Raw genomic sequence first — 18,569 nt, forward strand, 5'->3', positions numbered from 1 at the left:
AAGTAGTGCGTAAGTGGATTCCTGGGCTTCTAGTACCACTTAAAATAGCCAGAAACATTGTCAAATAGAATTTCCCATGGAAAGCTTCTCTCTAGGGTCCCCATCATACACATACGAAGCAATTGTGTAGTTTTGCTTCCTGGTACATGGATTTCCACTAATAAAACAAACCAGCAATGAATGATTATTTAGCTCCACTGCAAATATCTGTGTCCAACAGACTTCTCATTTTATCAGAAACATGATAAAATGTGACAAATGTCAAACAGAGAGAAAAGTCATTTATTTTGTCCTTTCTTATCTTAAAAGATATTTGCTTTTAAAGATTCTTATGTGTTGCTCCCCTCTTACCATGATCTCCCTTTTGGGACAGAAAATAAATACTGATCCTTGGTCTTCTGAGAGAAGTTATGTTTCACAAAGACTTATGAGTGCGATCATAAAGAGTGTTTTCCAGGCGGGGTGTGGTGGCATGTGCCTGTAAGCCCAGCAGCTCATGAGGCTGAGGCAGGAGGATCCCAAGTTCAAAGCCAGCCTCAGCAAAAGTGAGGCACTAAGCACCTCAGTGAGGCCCTGTCTCTAAATAAAATACAAAAGGGCTGGGAATGTGGCTCAGCGGTTGAGTGCCCTCAAGTTTAATCCCTGGCACCAAAAACAAACAAACAAAAAAGAAAAGGATATTTTCTATGTGAGGCCAGGCCACAAGGGCCTGATTCTAAAACAGGAAGAAATTCTTCTTTGGGGGGAAAAGGTCAGGGCTCTCACTGGCAGAGAAGAGAAATGTTCCATTTATAGCCAAGCAGTAGCTCAGACCGTGGGAGAACCTACATCAAAATGAGCACACGTCTTGGAATTTGGGGCCAAGCTGTTATCTGAGACAGAGTGGGAGAAACTTTTGTAGGATGGACCACTGAGGATCCTACCATCTCCAAGAAAGAATCCGTTTTACATTGCTCTTATTATGTCCACATATATGACTTCTCTGCATTCTCATAAAATCCTGGTATCTGTCATTCTCTATTCCTAACTCTTAATCAGAGGTTTTCTGTTTTTGTTTGTGTTTTTTTTTTTTTTTTTGGTTTGGTTTTCAATGCTGGGCATGGAACCCAGGGCCTTGCAAAAAAAAAGTTAGGCAAGGGCTATCCCACTGATCTACACCTCTTGCTGCCCAATTCTTAATCAAACACAATCATCAATGGTACTAAGAGCAACTGTGATTCTTTTTTTCCAGTTCTCCTTGCATCAAGGTTTGTACCTACTGTATTTACACACTCTGTGGCCATCCCCCAAGAAATTCCAACCAATGTGGATTTCCCCCTGTTAATTCTCCAACACCCTCCGGGGCTCTTACCTGCTCCCCTGTGCTGCGACTTCTTCTCCGCCATCCTACTCTCCTTCCTCGAGTCCACAGGTGGGGTGACTTTCTCTGGCTCTCCAGGACTGGCCTCTGGGGCCACAGCGGAGTACGGGAGGGTGAAGCTCTGCAGGAGTGGCTTCCTGGGGAGTGGTGGCTTGAAGCCGACCTGCTCAGGTACCCGGGCCTTCCCCTTTCCTTGGCCAGTGGGGGACCTGGCACCTCGAAGAGCCGGGGTGGCCCCCGTGTGACCCTGCTCGTCTTTGGCGGGCAGAGTCAGTCCCCTCTCTAACCGCACCTCGGCACTGTGCCTCTTGACGCCTCTCGCCTCCTGGGAAGGGCCCTCCCTGTACTTGAGAGAGAGGGAGGTGGAGCGCAGCTTGACGGGGAAGGGGTTTCTGTCCTCGCTCGGGGGTGGCTCCTGCGCGCCGGGGCCGGCCTCTGCGCCGCTTGGAGTGGTCTTGGCATTCTGGGGGCTTCTGCTGGGCCGGGCCTGGCCGCCCACAAGGTCCCCCGAGTCCTGAGGCTCGCACTCCGCCGGCTTCGGAGGGTCTGGTTTCGCCATGACGGGGTCAGGGAGCCCCTGGAGGTCGTCGAGCGCCGCCTCGCTCTTCCAGGCCAGGCCGCTGCTCCTCAGGAGCGGCAGGCGGGGACCCGGGGCCGCAGCGGGCTCCGGGGCTCTGGTGGCGCTGGGCCGTGAGCGCGCCCTGCTCGAGGACACCGAGAACTTCTTCACGCTGCGCAGCTCCCCGCCACCTCTCCCGCTTTTCCGCGCCGGCGCTGCCCTCTCGGGTGCCCCCTGGGAGGGCTCCGCCCGCTCGGCCTTGGCGCGGGCTGCGCGCGGGGCCTCCGTGTCCGGGGCACCCGGGCTGCGCTCCCGTGGGGGTGACCGCCCTGCGCCCTGCACCGGGGACCCGGCCAGGCCCACGCTGGCCGCCCTGTGCTTCAGGCAGCTCTTGGGCATCGGAGGGCTGGGGGCCAGGGCGGGGGGCTCTCCCGCGGCTCCGTGGGGTCCTGGCACTGCCAGTGCGGGCCCCACCTCCTCCTGCAGGCTTTGGCCTGGACCCTCTGGATCCGAGGGCGTCTCCAAGGTGATGGTGGTGGTGACAGTCTGGGCAGGAGCCACATTCCTCTCAGAGGCGCAGGCTGCTGGTGGACTTCCCATCTCTCCAGAAGCACACACCTCCTCCTCAGCTGTGCCCGTGACTAGGGGACACGGGCCTGCGATGGGCGGCTCCTTTTGGACTTCACTGACCTTCTGGATTTCACTTTCCTGGATTTCCATATCCTGGATTTCACTGTTTTTCTGGATTTCACTCTCCTGGATTTTGTTCTCCTCCTGGATTTCCATCTTCTGGATTTCACTGTCTTTCAGGATTTCATCCCTTTTCTGGATTTCGCTGTCCTCCTGGATTTCGTCCCTGAACTGTATTTCACTGTCCTTCTGAATTTCACCCCTCTTCTGGATTTCACTGTCCTCTTGGATGTCACCCCTCTTCTGGATTTCACTGTCCTCCTGGATGTCACCCCCCTTCTGGATTTCACTGTCCTCCTGGATGTCACCCCTCTTCTGGATTTCACTGTCCTCCTGGATGTCACCCCTCTTCTGGATCTCACTGTCCTTCTGGATTTCACTGTCCTTCTGGACTTCCCCCATCTTCTGGATTTCGCCCCCCTTCTGGATTTCGCCCCCCTTCTGGATTTCACTGTCTTTCTGGATTTCACCACTCTTCTGGATCTCACTGTCCTTCTGGATTTCACTGTCCTGGATTTTGCCCCTCTTCTGGATTTCACTGCGCTGGATTTCATGGTCAGAACTAGGATGCAGGGAGCTTTCTGGCAGAGATGGGGACTCCAAGCATGGGGCTGAGACTGCCACAGGCTCAATGACTTCCGGGATCACTAGGGAGTTTGAGACACCATCCCCAGGGGACAGCCCATCCTCAACGCTAGCACTGAGCGCTGGGCAGTGCTGTAGGCGGGCACGTCTGGCACGGGGTCCCCCAGGTGGCAGCAAGGTGACCAGTCCCCGAGGCTCAGGGTCTCTATGCAGCATCAGATCATATTGTCCAGAGCTGGGGTTCTCTTCTGTGCTGACTTGAGGCCAAAGCTTCTCATTATATTCTTCCTCTTCTGGGGTGCCTATTAGATCGCACAGGGATTCAGACTGGGCCCGCTAGGAGATAAAGGAGAGAAGACACCATCACTGCAGCAGATATTTGGAAGTCAAGGACTTCACTGTTTTCTTTAAGGCCTAAAATGGTTTTGAGAAAGCAGTATATCTCCAGAGCTGAAATTCATACACAGCTGTCTTTTCTTAATCTCTCCTTATTATTCTATCTGGACCCTCCCACAGAACAATGGCAATTACACCCTCAAAATAAATAGATGCTTATGGCTGAGCCCCAAACCCAGCAGATGCCACTGTCTAGGGCAAGGCAGAGAGACGCAGTGTGTGTCACGCTGTGCTACACACTTGTGACTTTATGTAGTCATCAGTTCATCCCAGTGAGGAAGGGGCCATCATTCCCTTTTGCACTTGGAGAACCAGGAGCTCAGAGTATCAAAATCTTGGTCTAGTCTAACCTACCAGGTCACTACCAGGTGGACAGCTACTGCTCTTTCTATGACCCTGTGCTCCTCCAAGTCAGCCCCCCATGTCAGCTCTCCTCAGGGATGTACCCTTAAAGGTTTCCTCAAAGATGATTCATATCATGTCGAACAGGGCCACAGTTAACCACAGCTCATAGAACAAAATCCAAAAATTTCATATAAATTTAAAATCTTATTCTGTGGTCTTACACTGTGTCTCCTACTCTCTACTCAAGGTTAACCAAGGTCCCCTCACTGTGCCCAAGGTGGGGCTAAGTGACTGCCCCCCACTCTGTGCCTCCCAGATGCTCGACCAGCATCCTCAAGAACTTTCGCAAATCTGTCTCCTCTAGGTAATCCTATAGTTTATGAGTCTCCTTTTTGGCCACCTGAAGCACTACTGGCTTGACAACCTTACACTCCCTTGTGGCATTTTTTAATTCTAAAAGGTCTCTAGAATCTAGACTCTAGTCTAACTTCCTCCTGATTGTCAAAAAGTTCATGCCTCCTGTCTCAGGAAAAAAGAATGTAATTAAGATAATCACAAACCACTCAAAAGCAATATGTAAAAATGTCTCAAAGGTTGAGGGTACTGAGGTTGATCTTTCTAAAAAGCTCAGGACATCAGACCTCAAGTGTCACTCAGGCTGTTGCATAAACATTGCTCTTGTCCTGAAATGTGACACTCTAGGGTATGTTTGTAGTTTTATTGTTATTTGTTGTTTTTTTTTTTTTAGATTTTTTATTTTATTTTTTGTGGTGCTAGGGACTGAACCCCGGGCCTTGCTCATGCTAGGCAAGTGATCTGCCACTGAGCTACACCCCAACCTGTGTTAGTTTTAAGCATTTCCCAGCTGGCATCCACTTGCTAAGCAAACACAGGAAGATTGGGCTGTTTATGACCATGCATATCCAAAACTCACAATCCTATTCTGGGTTTAAAAAGATGATGCACAAAGAAACCTAGGGAAGATTATGGGCTGGGGTTGTGGCTCAGTGGTGGAATGCTTACCTATCATGTGTGAGGCACTGGGTTCAATACTCAGCACAACATAAAAATAAATAAAAGTATTGTGTCCATCTACAATGAAAGAAAGAAACCTACAGAAGATCATCCAGAGCTGCAAGTTCCTAACTTTGCCATGTCCCTGGCCTTTGGCTACAGGAAACTACTGTTGTTGAGATCGCTTTGGGAAGTGAGCCATGATTGGAAACTATCACAGAAGCCAGGCTGTTAGCAGAAAGCTGGGGAGTAGATCTGAGCCACTGGCAGCTACGAGGGGGCCGCTGTGGAGGAACAGGGCAGGATGAAGGCTGGTGTGGAGCGTGGACTCCAGAGGTAGGCTTGGATGCTGAGGAGAGCCCCAGGGGAGCACTGCCTGGGGTTACTCCATCGCCCACTCCATCTCTGCAACCTCCTCATCACCTCCCTCTTGGGTCCTTACAGTGGCTTTTCTCCTGGAAACATCCCAAGCAAGCAGAAATGGGGGACCAATTGCTTGGCGTGCAGCAAGGTGCTATGGTGGCTAGCAGCTCATCTGGCCAAAAAGGAATCCCCTTAGAGCAGTGTCCACATCATCTCTGTAGCACCCGGGGCAGACAACAGGCATCAGTCTCTAAGACCTGGGTCCTATGTTTGGTGTCTCTGCCAGCCAGGAAATGTGCGGCTAGTCATCCAACCACACTGCTCCTATCAAAATGGAGTTCACAAGGTTCTCAGCTCTTGGCACTGACTGGGTTGGCTGAGGACCCACTGGTAACAGTGGGATGTGGGTGTGAACGTCCATGGGTACTCAGCTCTTCTGCCTGTGGAACCACACACAGAGCGTGGTCTGTGGCAGAATAGAATGCTGAGGGAACCACTCGTGTTTGTCTTTCCCAACCTCTGCTGGGGTGGGGGGCAAACGGGGTCAGCCAAATGTGCTTGAATGTGTATTTCAAATTCATGGTAAATATCACAGTCTTTATAGCTGGGTTTTTATTATACATGATGGGGTTTGTAAAATAAGAGCCCTTTTCATTTATCCTAAAGCTCCAAAAGATTCAGGAGCCTCGATGATATGAAATGATGTCAGCCCCTGGAAACACAGCTGGAGAAGGCTAGGCCAGGACAGGACAGCAGCAGGAACAGGAAGAGGCCACAGTGGAGACACTGAGGATGGCTGAGCTCACGGGAGCAAAAGACCCTGGATGATATGGGGGATCAAAACAGCAGGGGAAAGTAGGACCTCATTGCCCGTAAAGCCAAAGGGACAGTGAGCCTCTACAGAAGTGCCCAGGGACAGAAAGGTAGCAGAGGGGCCATGTGCAGCTCATTCCCATGGCTGAAGCAGTAAGGAAGCAGCTGGTAGCATCTTGATCCCTACATGGGGCTGAGGCATGAAGAAGGTCCTCCTGGTTGGGAAGAGGGAGCAGAGGACCAAAGGGCAAAGAGGGCTGTGGATACTGATGGACAAGGCCTCCAATGTGGCACCCAACCGTGAATGGAGGGACAGTGGTGACCACTGGGAAAATGTGGGCACCTCTGAGAACCTGAGATAGCCAGCCTGCTCCCTACCCAGCAGTGAAGGGGGAAGGCAGCTGGGAGATTCCGAAACATCAGAGGGTAAATCCAGGAAGACTGGTTACACATCTCCCCCAACTGAGTACATCCGACTTTCTGCTATTCTACAAAGTGAAATTCAAGAACAAAGTCAAGTTCAAAAGTAAAAGTTCAGCTCTGCCTAGGGGGCAGTGCCAGGGGATGGCGCATTCTATATGGAGGGTAGGCCAGGCTTCCCTCTGTCACCAAGTCTTGGCAGGGCTGTGGCCAGCCACATGTGCCCTCACCAGAGGAAAAGACCTCTGCGTGGGAATGAAGCCTAGAACTGAGCCCAGAAGGGAGCTGGCCCTGCGCCTGGCCCCACGACTCCACCCTGAAAGAACGTGGGCAGGTCCGAAGTTCCTGGACCCATCAAGTCCCCACGGCGCACAGCCGTGTCACTGTCCTGGACATCCAGCATGTGCACTGGCGCTCTGGCCCCAGCTGACAAGTTAGTCTGCGGTGACCCACTTGACTCTTCTGGCACAGTCAACCCTGCTTCCCTGACTTCACAAAGTGCCTCCCACACGTCCAAGGGAGACCCCACTCTCTCCAGGGAGCCCTGAAATCCTCAGTGGGCCCAGCCTGCCGTCTCCTGCTGAAGCGCCTAGCTTGTCCTAGGCACTTCCTCAACTCCCCGTCATCATTCCTGAGGAAGGAGAGGGAGGAGGAGGTTGGTCTGTGAGTGTTTCTCTAAACACGGCCATTCTCTGTGTCCAGGCTGGCCCTCTGCCCTGATCCTCACCTCCTCCAGGCAGAGAGGACAGTGGCACCCTGCTGACCTCTAACTCGCAGATACCAGGAGGTCAGAGTACCCCATGAGTCAGCTGAGCTTCCAGAACTACAAGGAGATGATTCTCTCAAGCAGCATCACCACCGAGGAATCTGTTCTACGTGAGGCAAGAGGCCCATGCTGCCAACTACGTCATCCTCATGTGCTCAGGTGTCCCCTCCAGGGTTTCAGTTCCTGTCACCCACTCGTCATCCTCTCAAAGGCTTACCAAATGCCAGCCCTGTGCCTAGCACCACTTTAAGGGCTAGAGGGACAGCTGGGGACAGGGTTGCAAAGAGGACACACACATTTTCAAAGGTCCTGTCTATGTGTGGCAAAACCACTGAAGGAGTGAAAGACCACGGTGACCTTCCTGGGGACAGGAATCCTGAGATGAAACCCCTCAGGCTGAGACAGAGCTGGCCAGGAACAGAGCGTCTTGGGCAGGGGGACACAGCAGTACCAAGACCTGAGGCTGGGGACATCTTGAGGAGCTCAAGCAGCAGAAAGGAGACCCAAATGCGGGGTGAGAAAGCGAGGGGAAGAGAAGCCCAGGGCCAAGGTGCTGTGGCACCACACACAGCACGTGAGTGACAGGGTCTGGGGAATGAGGAAGTGAACCTGTGGAGGGGGTTGACACAGGGAGGGACATGGACTGATGTTAAAGAAGATGAACAACCAACTCCAGTTCCTGCAGTGTGGTCCTGTTGACAAGGGTGGTGCTCACAGGGAGCTTGTGAGCCAGCGGGGGAGAGGGCGGGGTAGGGGCTGGGGGCCACCCAGCCCACCCATCCTGGCCCCTGGGCAGAGGAGGAGCCCATTACCGAAGACAGCCGCCTCATTTTGCTGGACCGCTGGTTGCGGGGCTTGACCAGGAGCTTGTGCCTGGCTGCAGAGTTGTCCAGGCAGGAGGAGAGTTCTGGGGGGCAGCTGAAATCAGCCACGGGCGCCAGGCTGCTCTCCGAGGTCCGGGAGGAGTTGGTGGCATCGCTGGTGGGCTCTGGAGACTGTGGCCGGGACGAGGACACTAAAGAGACCTTCATGGGACAAGGAGCAATACACCAAACATTAGCTTCATGACAAGACAGGGCTGGGCACAGCCCGCAGACACACCGGCTCGCCTTTCATTGTGCCCCCACACTCTGGGGCTTTTACCTGGAAGGGAAACTTGTTCAGGTTGGCTCTTGACAGGGAGCATTCAGGATACTCCTCTAGAAAGTGAAACGGCTGGGAGTTCCAAGTGTTGGGCCAAACCCTGGAAACCTTCCACTCCTTCCCAAGGCCTTGCAAGAGCCTGTGAACAGGCTTCCTGAGCAGGACCACTCTCCCCCCCACCCCACCCCCCAGCTGTCTTCCCGAGGGACCAGTCCAGCCCGGATCTCCAAGGGCAGAGGCATCTGCTTTTGTCTAAGGAAGCTGAGAGCTGGGATTTTAGGGGCCAGGGCACAGAAGCTACAGGGTTGTCCAGGCAGAAGGGCAAGGCCCTACCCAGCATTCTATCCCTGGACCTTTGTTCATTCTTGGAGAGCTCTGCAACCTCCCGGGGCAATCTGGCTTTAAGTCCCCACCAGGTAAGTTAAAAGTATATTAATGGATTGTAATAGATTGACCTGATGGTCAGCAGAGAAAGAAGGTGTTTCCAGGGAGGAAGGGGGTTCTGGCACTCACTGGAAGACCAAGGGCAATACCCTAAGACACCTGCCTAATACCCTAAGACACCATCAAACATGGCACACTCCCTCACGAAGCGCAGTCTACGTGGGTTATGCTGCTAAGATGTGTGAAACATGAGCTTTTGCTTATTGGTCTACATATCTATCAGCCCAAAGGTTCCGAAGGGTAAACAGCCCCTGTCCCTCCTCTATGAGAATCTGTACTTGTACTGCTGGGTTTTAGCTTCAGCTCACTTTAACCTCTTGGCTGGGAGACCTTGGCATGGAGTTTAGCTTCCCTGACTTCTGTCCACACGTAAACCTTGCGCCAATGTCACAGCTGATGTTGCCATTAGGGGACTCTTCTGTCCTCAGAACTCTCATTTTTGTCCCCACTGTCATTTTGAGAGTTCTCGGGAACTGGGAAGATCAATCCCATTATGACTAGGAGGATCATGAGTTCTGCCTTTGATCTGTGGTGTAACTTCACGGGGTGGGGTACGGAGGGTACTCTCTGGGGAGGAGGCCGGGGCAGGGAAGCTGGCTTGTGTCTTCATGGGTGAGTTGGCAGCATCCAGAGAGTCATCTGCACTGCCTCCTCCTGATCACTATATGTTCCCTGCAGTCTTGCTTCTGGAAGCAGAGGACTTAGTCTAAGTCGTGCACAATGTGGCACAAAGGAAATGCATTGAGGTTCAGGAGATTTTTTAAGGGGTGACCTTAGGTCATAAGTGTTTTCCAAAGTTTGTCCTCAAACTGGGGCTCATTTTGAGGAATAGGCTGAGGACAGTGCCCACATGAACGGCCATCAATCAGGGAGCAAGGCTGGTGGGGCCAGGCCAATGGGTGAAGAGAAGCTGCTGGCCCTACTGGGAAGGGAGAGCACCCATCTATCTGATCTCACTCGACCCTGCCCAGGCCCTCTGAGGACATGGATTCCAAGAAGTGACAAAGCTTGATAAAACCTTAATACCAGGAAACCTAGAACATGACCAGTTAGACATATAAAACCCCACCAGGTAAGGTTTCATTCATTGTGTTCACGCACGCTGCAATGAATTTCAAAAATAATTCCACGTGTTTCCTGAAAAACTCACTGTCAGGAAATACCACCGTAGCTATGTCCCTATTTGCTGCCAAAGTCTTTTATTTTTTTTCTTTTTCTTTAACAATAATCTCAAGTGGCTTTGTCAAGCACATGGGCTTAGGGAAGGTGTCATACAGGATAAAATTAAACAGCCCCAAATCCGGTCTTCTTGGGATTTAAGGCGCCATTATGTTAAATATCCCGTTACAGAAGCACATTGCTAAAGAATGCATCATCTTTTTCCTCTCAATCAGCCAACTGTGTACAAAACACTTTCTGGGATCCGTGATGACTGGAAAAGAGTACATTTTTCTTTTCCTTTTCTTTCTTTTGTATCCTAAAGGCTCAAATTTTGGTTTTCATGAAGCTATGGATTGTGCATATTATCCAATAATTGATTTTTTAAAAATCTCAGAAACTGTGTGTGTGTGTGTGTGTGTGTGTGCAGTAACTACCATAGAAGGGATGCTGTGAAAAACAAGGTCAGCCCTGGTCCAGCACGAGTGGCCCCCCGCCGCGGCTGACCATGGCATTGTACATCATGGTGTAAGTAGGTTTGGAACTGGGCTGGCTCTCTAATGCATGGGGTTAGGTGCCACCTGTTCCTCTTTACTACCTGTCCTCACTAAAGGAGGAGAAGTAGTAGGAAGGGTGAGAGTTAGGGATCCATGGGATGGGAGGAGGGAGAGTCACCCAGTGCTGAATAAGAAGCCATCTCCTACCACGTGGTCTGCTCCCGAGAGGGTGACAATGAAACTGTACCTGGAAGTGCTTTAGGGTATGAAGAAATGCAGGGTCAGCTTGGCAGAGCCCAGAAACAGGCCATTCTCTAGTCCTTCTTGAGGCTGAAGAGGTGTGGGCAGCCTCTGGACCACAGGCCCCACCTCTGGGAGTGAGCTGGGACATGCTCACCCTGAGCTGGAATCTGGAGGGAATAATTCTCCAGGTAGCTCCACGACAGCACCAACCCGGGGGGTGACTTAGTGGTCACATCACGGTCCTGACTTCCCATCAGAGATGGAAGCCACAACTCCACAAGAACAAAAAATAAGAAAAAAAAATTAGGTCTGTGGTGGACTCATAGGCATCCAAGCTGAAATAGTTGCTGAACATAATTGAGAGCAACACAGAATCTGCAGCCCCACCATGAACAGCTCCTAGGCCAGCCAGGGGCGAGAGCATTCCAAAGATCCCAGGGCGGGTTCATGACCCTAATACTCGAACTCTGACCTTTATCTGCTTTTCAAGCATCAACACACCTGGAATAATTCCAACTCATCCGTCCACAGCAAGCCTTATCTACCCGGGTAAAACAACCATCTACTTTATCACTCAGGTCAGAGTGCACTGTGTGGGTGTGAAGCGTTCGTACTACAGTGAAATACCATTTTCAGAAAGCAGCAGTAGCACGAGCTACGGTGTTTATGCATGAGAAAGAGCTCACCTGCTCAGGCCCCTCCCCTCGGATTTTATGGGGAGCAGGGTATGAGGATCAGCTCCTTCACCCCTCTCTGCCCCTCTGGGGTCATCAACTCTCCTGCGGTCCAACTCTCTCTGCTGCCCTGTTTACCAGTAAGAGTCTACACATTCTAGACCAACAGGCTCTTGTGGTCCTAAGACAAGGACGAGGCGTTTAGACCAATGTACATGTTCACTGTTCCCTTCTTTCCACTCAACGTCCCAGTAGCAGAGAACACACAGAAAGGGGCTCCCTCTTTTAAATGAGATTGTGGGTCTGACTGTCTGCCCGGACAGGAAAGACGAGGTATCAGTTTGAACACCATCACAAAAATATGTCATCCAAACCACATCTCCTAACCAGACCTGAATTTCTGCTCAAAGAATGAAGATAAACACAGCCCAAGGGCCGGCTGCAGGCTCAGGTGACTGGGCTGCCCCCAGGAGCCCCCAGAGCTCCAGCAGCCCTGGATGACTGGTGTGGATGGAGGGTCAGGGCCCAGGTTGCACTCGCCTTTATGGTCATGCCCGGACCCACGTCGTGCAGCAGGGACATCTCAGGGGGGCTCCGGGGCAGCCCATCGTCCTCGGAGCTCATGCCGGTATCCTCTGCCCGCTTGGCAGGAAGCCCCCCTGGAGGAGGCGGCCCCATTTTCACATGACATTGTATTTTTAACTAGATTGAAATAAAGAACATTTGCTCTTAGTATTTTCATCAATAACATTTATCAACAAATCTCCCTACTGCAATTAATTCATTTGGGAAATATCGTCAACACTCTTGCCTGGCGGGGGTCACTAAGCTGAAACAGCATCGGCTACCAGCTCTTGGGGTCATTCCTCTTGGTTGGTTTTCTTTGGTACTGGAGATTGAACCCAGGAGTACTTAACTTAATTGAACCCAAGAGAGAGGTATTTGGTTGTCGTTTGCTTTTTGGTATTGGAGATTGAACCCAGGAGCACTTAACCACTGAGCCACATCCCCAGCCCTTTTCAAACTATTTTTTTTTTTTTTTTGAGAACAGAGTCTTGCTAAGTTGCTCAGGGCCTCACTAAGTAACTGAGGCTGGCCTGGAACATGCAATCCTCCTTCCTGAGCCTCCCAAGCCACTGGGATGACAGGTGTGTGCTACCCTGCTTGTCATCTCTCTCATTGTACATCTAAACTGTAACCCAGAATGCATCAAGATCAGGGGTAAGCAGCTTGGTGAGTCTTAGGAGACTCTGTGATGTGCCTATTACTTTAAAACATAGCAAACAAATGAAGCAGAAATCACTTTAAAACTTCTGGATTAATATTTGACTTCCAGGGGCTGGGGTTGTGGCTCAGCAGTAGAGCGCTCGCCTAGCACATGTGAGGCCCTGGGTCCGATCCTCAGCACCACATAAAAATAAAATAAAGGTATTGTGTCCAACTACAACTAAGTAAACAAAATATTAAAAAAAAAATTTTGACTTCCAAACCAAACCAAGGGTGACTGCCAAGGAAAATGCTCACCTGGAGGGCTTTAATCCGGTCGCACACATTTTCTTGGGAAAATACCCGCACCGGCCGAGCAGGGTCTTGTCCCGACTCAGGAATAAAAATACTGTCGTGCGAGAGGGCCCGGCTGCCCAGCGTGCCCCTGGACTCCCTGGGATAAAAAAGTGACTGTGAGACCCTGGCCACCTCCCCCTTCGCCGACTCCTGAAGACCCAGAGTGAAAGGCGGGCGGTGTGGGTTAACCGCACCGGGCACATCCTGCAAGTCCTCGGTGTGTGTCTCATCTGTAGCTCTGGGTTCCCGTTTATGCCTCTCAACCGTCAAATACCTCGGGCTACTCCTAGGAGCTGCGCAGAGGTGGGAATTTTCCTAAGAGATCTGAAGGCTGTGCGAATTCTTGTCATTAGTGGAAAACCTGAGGTGTGAGGTTGGAGATGCCAAGCCTGCAGGGAGGAAGGGCGGGGAAACCTATGTGGCAGGAGGAGGGCATGGCTCAGGGGCAAATGTGCAGCCCCTCCTGTTGCCCAGTGGGCTGAGGGCCTGCGGGCTGGAGGCACCATACGTCCCCGCTTGTCTGTAGTGAGAACTGCCATCTGCACGGCCGCATCCTCTTCTGATCACCTGGCGCGATCCTTGCCACTCTGTGCTTACGTCCCAAACATCAGCGGCGGGCCCTCCTGCCATCGCCATGCCAGGCCCTTTTCCCCACCTGGAGCTCAAGGATCTGATTTGGAACTGAACCCGTGGGACATTCATAAAATGTCCACAGGATGTGGGAATGAGCTGTAAGATTTTCCCAGCAGCCTGAACAATAGGTGGAAGGAGATGATGGAGACTACGGTGAAGGAAGGAAAGCAGCCTCTACATTCGCTGGTCTTGTGCACATCAACTCCACCCCTGCCCTTCCCCGGGGGCATCCTGTCCTCTCTGGGGCATTAGGGGCTCTGAGGTGTGGCCCTGCCCTACTGCAGATCAAGCTGTTGGTCAGCAGTGCTTCCCTTTAATTCCACTCTCTGGCCTGCAGGGGCAAGCTTGCAAGTAGGCACCCTGGCTCCCAGAAAGGTGGGGGGGGGGTCCTCACGTTTCTTGGAAGGAATCAGCACAGCGGGAAAAACTCTCCCTCCCTGTCAAAGGAAGCTCCTAACACGGAGGTCTGTCTCTCTCTCACACACACCTGGATCTTCGTCTGGCAGCACAGCCCATGGACACACCTTCTGGAAACCACAGCGCTGCCCAAACACCTGCACTCGGGTGTCACTAGGAGTCCAGTGGAATGAAGAAGTCTCCAAAGAGACACCCTAGCCAAACACAGGAGGCCATGGGAACAAGGCCATTCACCACGGCAATGTCTGTGAGATGGGGAAGCAGCCAACATGCTTCTCTGGGTGTTGAACAGAATCTTCCAGGAGCATCCTAGGAGGAGGACTCTTGTCTCTGACTGAAAGAAAGATCCTCTCCCTGCACCAGCTCGCCAGAGGAACCTGTAGAAGTACAGTAAGCGGCACACAGCCACACTCGGGGCACACCAGCTCTGGGAGAAGGGGGCGGGGACATGCACAGGAACATACATGAACACAGGTGCGTGCTCTGCTTTCAAAAAAATAAAACAGGGGGTGGGGCTCTGGCTCAGCGGTAGCGCATTTACCTGGCGTATGTGAGGCACCTGGTTCGATTCTCAGCACCACGTAAAAACAAATAAAATAAAGGTCTATCAACAACAACAAAAAATTTTTTTTAAAGTAAATAAAAACAGAAGGACAAGTCACAAGTGAGGAAGAATGGTTTCCTTTTCGGGGAAGGAAAACTAGAGAGAGAAACAGGGTACAAAGGTACCTGCCTTTACAATTTTTGTCTTTTAAACTGTAAATGTTTCCTATAAACAAAAGACAGGGAAGGGAAATAGAGCAATCTCTAAAATTAGAAAACAGAAAAGAATGAGCAGGTTGTTGACAGATCTACAAAAAGAAAGGCAGGATTTCAGGTGCCTTTAACTCTGTGTCTGAATGATTTTTTTTTAAAGAGATTTATTTTTTGAACCTTTATTTATTGGTTGATTTTTATGTGGTGCTGAGGATCGAACCCAGTGCCTCCCATGTGTGAGGCAAGCGCTCTACCACTGAGCCCCAACCTCAGTCCTCCAAATGACTTTTGCTTCCACATCCAGGGCAGGATGAATTCTAAGAACAACAAAGACAAACATTTCAAATTGCACCTAGTAGTTCTATCAGTAGTAATGTGGGCTAAAAACAAAACGAAACAGAGTAGAGCAATGTTCATGAAAGGCCACCTGTGGATGGAGCACAAAGTGACTTTATTACAGGATGAAGAAAATGAGTAACTCTGCTAAGATTTCCAATAGAAAAAAAAAGGAGAGAATACAAAGAATCAAAGAGATAAGACTTGAATGAAAATAACAGTGAATTAATGATTATTCTTTAAGCCAAACAAATGTCCTAGCTGTACCCACTAGAAAACTCTAGGAGCAATAACAGCTAACTGGCAAGCAGGAAAGGAAGGAACCAGAAGCTAAAGATCTGGATCTGGTCTCCTCCTCGGTACCACTCTTGAAAAATGTCACTTGTCATACTCCATCCCCTAAAGGAAAGTTGGGATCCTTTCCTGGATCCTGGCAAACTCTTGCAAGCAATTGAAGTCAGTTTCCTGCTACGTGCTGGAGATAGAAAGATACCAAGGGCCTGACCCCAACTTTCCTCAGGCTTCTTCTAAGAGGAGGACGTGATAAGTGCACAGGTCATTTCCCCCCAGCCCATCCCTCTGGCTCTGCTTCTGTCTGTGGCAGGAGGGGTCTCCCCCAGGTCTGTGCCTGCAACCACAGGACGGACGGCTTGCTCCTGTTAGGAGATGGGGTGGGTGGGGTGGGGGTGAGCATGCCCCTGGGGCTGGCCAGTGAGGTAACTCTTGCTCCCTCAGGGTCTAGAGCATGGGACCTAGAGCCTGTGTGCAGTGGGTTCCTCATGCTGCACAAGGCACCACCAAATGGCCCGCCCTGCTCCCTGCCAGCACTGGAAAAAAATTAAAGTTGCAGAATCTAAATTTTCCTCTACGGTGGTTTGGTGCCACCACGTGGTCAATTTAATTTCTACACCTTAAAAAATAAAACCACACAGGGAGAGGCTGGAGCTAGGAAGGCCCAGGAGCCCTCGTGGGCAGGCTCAGGCCCAGGACCCGTTCTCCCACCCCCCCACCCCGGACCCCAGGAGGTTCATGCTCTCTGAGGAATCTCATCTTCAAATCAGAGGCCAATGTTTTAAAGAAAACATAAAAGCCGGCAGGACAACCAACCTGTTTCTTTCTAGACACAGAAATAACGGCTGGAGGGACGGGGACATGTGCCTGGTTACTGTATTTTGATGGACTACAAGTTACAAAAACCAGCATTTCTTCACTAGACCTCGGCCCCAGTGTTTCACCCACACTGGGTCTCTTCTGAGTGGTATTTTGGGATGATTTTCCTAAAACTGAACAAGAAGCTTTCCTCTCTCCATCCTGGACTCGGACCAGAGAAAGTATACTTATTAGATTGGTTGGAGTTCAAGTTTAGAGAGCCACGCATTTCTCGTATGGTCCTCAAGGTCTTCAAGGGGTTTAAGTCACATTACACCAAGGTCCACATCCCGATCCTTTGGCTTTCAGCTTCGGGATGTCAGGTAGCCTCCAAATTTCTCTCCAGCTTATTTGGCTCATTTATTTGATGGCATATGGTACCTCTTCTCCCAGGGGGATCATGGACTTTTTTTTTTTTTTTTGTGGTACTGGGGATTGAACTCAGGGGCACTCAACCACCGAGCCACATCCCCAGCCCTATTTTGCATTTTATTTAGAGACAAGGTCTCACTGAGTTGCTTAGCACCTTGCCATTGCTGAGGCTGGCTCTGAACTCTGGATCCTCCTGCCTCAGCCTCCTGGGATTACAGGTATGTGCCACTGCACCCGTGGACAATGGACATTTAATACACCTGGCACACAGCATCTACCTATCCATGCCTCCCCACCTGTACACACACATTTTCTCCATCCCATGTTTAGGAAGAAAAAGGACATAACTTGTGTGGAGGAACCGCTCCTGGGCTGCCCAGCACGGTACTAAGACCCTGACAGAGGATCGGTTCTGCTGAGCCCCGATGTCCCCCCTCTAGCCGGAGCGCAGGGCCCCGTGGCCTCGACAGCAACTTACTCAAGTTCATCCTCGGAGTCATAGCCCACTGGCCCGGACTCGATGGCAATGACCTCGCTCTTGGCCGGGTTCTGCTTCCAGGTGCTGTTCCCCGTGGATGAAGGCGATTCCTTTCTCTTCTTCTTCCCAAAGAACTTCTTGAAGGTTTTGAATTTAGATTTCTTCTTTCCTATACGGAGGTAAGCAAAAGTAATAATCAGCAGGAGTGTGTGTTTGTGCGCAGGTGTGCAAGGTGCCCGTGGAGCAGAGAAAGCTCGGGTTCAGGCCTGACGCTGGCCACCTGCTTCCAGAAGTCCTTCCTTTGCTTGGTGTTACAGCCTTGCACACCTGGAAACAAAACCAGTTTGTTTATTCAGAAAATTTAAGTAGATGAGGCAAGAATGCCTTGGAGCACGATCATGGAATCTTTAACCCCCAGGAGCTTCCCTCTCACACGAAATCAAGGTTTAACGTCTAAAATATTCATAAACAACAACGACGAAAGTTCTGACCAGGTGAAGGCTGTGTGATGACCCAAGGTATTTTTTTAATATCTATTTTTTTTAGTTGTAGTTGGACCCAATACCTTTATTTCATTCATTTATTTTTATGCGGTGCTGAGATCAAACGCAGGGCTCCAGGCATGCTAGGCGAGTGCTCTACCGCTGAGCCACCATCCCAGCCCCGGCCCAAGGTATTTTTTAAAAAATTATTGTAATTGTGCAAATTCATGGGGTGCAGTGTGGCTATTCAATACATGTGTAGAGTGTGTAATGACCAAATAAGGCATTAACATTTCCATCTCCTTAAACATTTTTTTTGGATGCCTATATTTTTTTTAATTTGTTCTCATTAGTTATACATGACAGTAGAATGCATCTTGACACATCATACATGAATGGAGTATAACTGCTCACTCTTCTAGTTGTACACTATGTAGAATCACACCAGTCACGTAGTCATATATGCACATAGGGTCATAATGTCCGATTCCTTCTACTAGCCTTCCCTTCACTCCCCTCTGCCTCATCCAAAATACCTCTGTTCTTCCCTAGCCTCCCCACCCCTTCATTATGTGTTAGCATCCACACATCAGAGAGAACATTTCAGCCTTTGTTTTGGGGACTGGCTGACTTCACTTAGCATGATAGTCTCCAGCTCCACCCATTTACTGACAAATGCCACCCTTTCATTGTTCTTTATGACTGAGCGATATTCCACTGTGCATATGTACCACATTTTCTTTATCCATTCATCTGTTGAAGGGCATCTAGGTTGTTTTCATAGCTTAGCTCCTGTGAATTGAGCTGCTGTAAACGTTGATGTGGCTACATTACCATAGCATGTTGATTTCAAGTCCTTTGGGTATAGACCAGGGAGTAGGATAGCTAGGTCAAATGGTGGTTCCATTCCAAG

General features: G+C 50.6%; 1 protein-coding gene across 14 annotated transcripts in view; it reads right to left on the bottom strand.

The window, feature by feature from the left end:
- The window catches only part of Tsga10 (testis specific 10), a 291,349-nt gene that overhangs the window by 20,954 nt on the left and 251,826 nt on the right, over positions 1-18,569 (bottom strand). For all 14 annotated transcript variants that reach the window (XM_078028531.1, XM_078028528.1, XM_078028529.1 and 11 more), the window contains 5 exons: positions 17,175-17,343; positions 12,995-13,130; positions 12,011-12,172; positions 8,124-8,336; positions 1,352-3,530 (listed from right to left, as the gene is read on the bottom strand). In XM_078028531.1, coding sequence (XP_077884657.1) covers positions 1,352-3,530; positions 8,124-8,336; positions 12,011-12,172; positions 12,995-13,130; positions 17,175-17,343 — 2,859 coding nt within the window. The remainder of the gene's footprint in view (positions 1-1,351; positions 3,531-8,123; positions 8,337-12,010; positions 12,173-12,994; positions 13,131-17,174; positions 17,344-18,569) is intronic.

This window comes from Ictidomys tridecemlineatus, chromosome 12 (genome assembly GCF_052094955.1).
Source record: "Ictidomys tridecemlineatus isolate mIctTri1 chromosome 12, mIctTri1.hap1, whole genome shotgun sequence".
Classification (NCBI taxonomy): Eukaryota; Metazoa; Chordata; class Mammalia; order Rodentia; family Sciuridae; genus Ictidomys; species Ictidomys tridecemlineatus.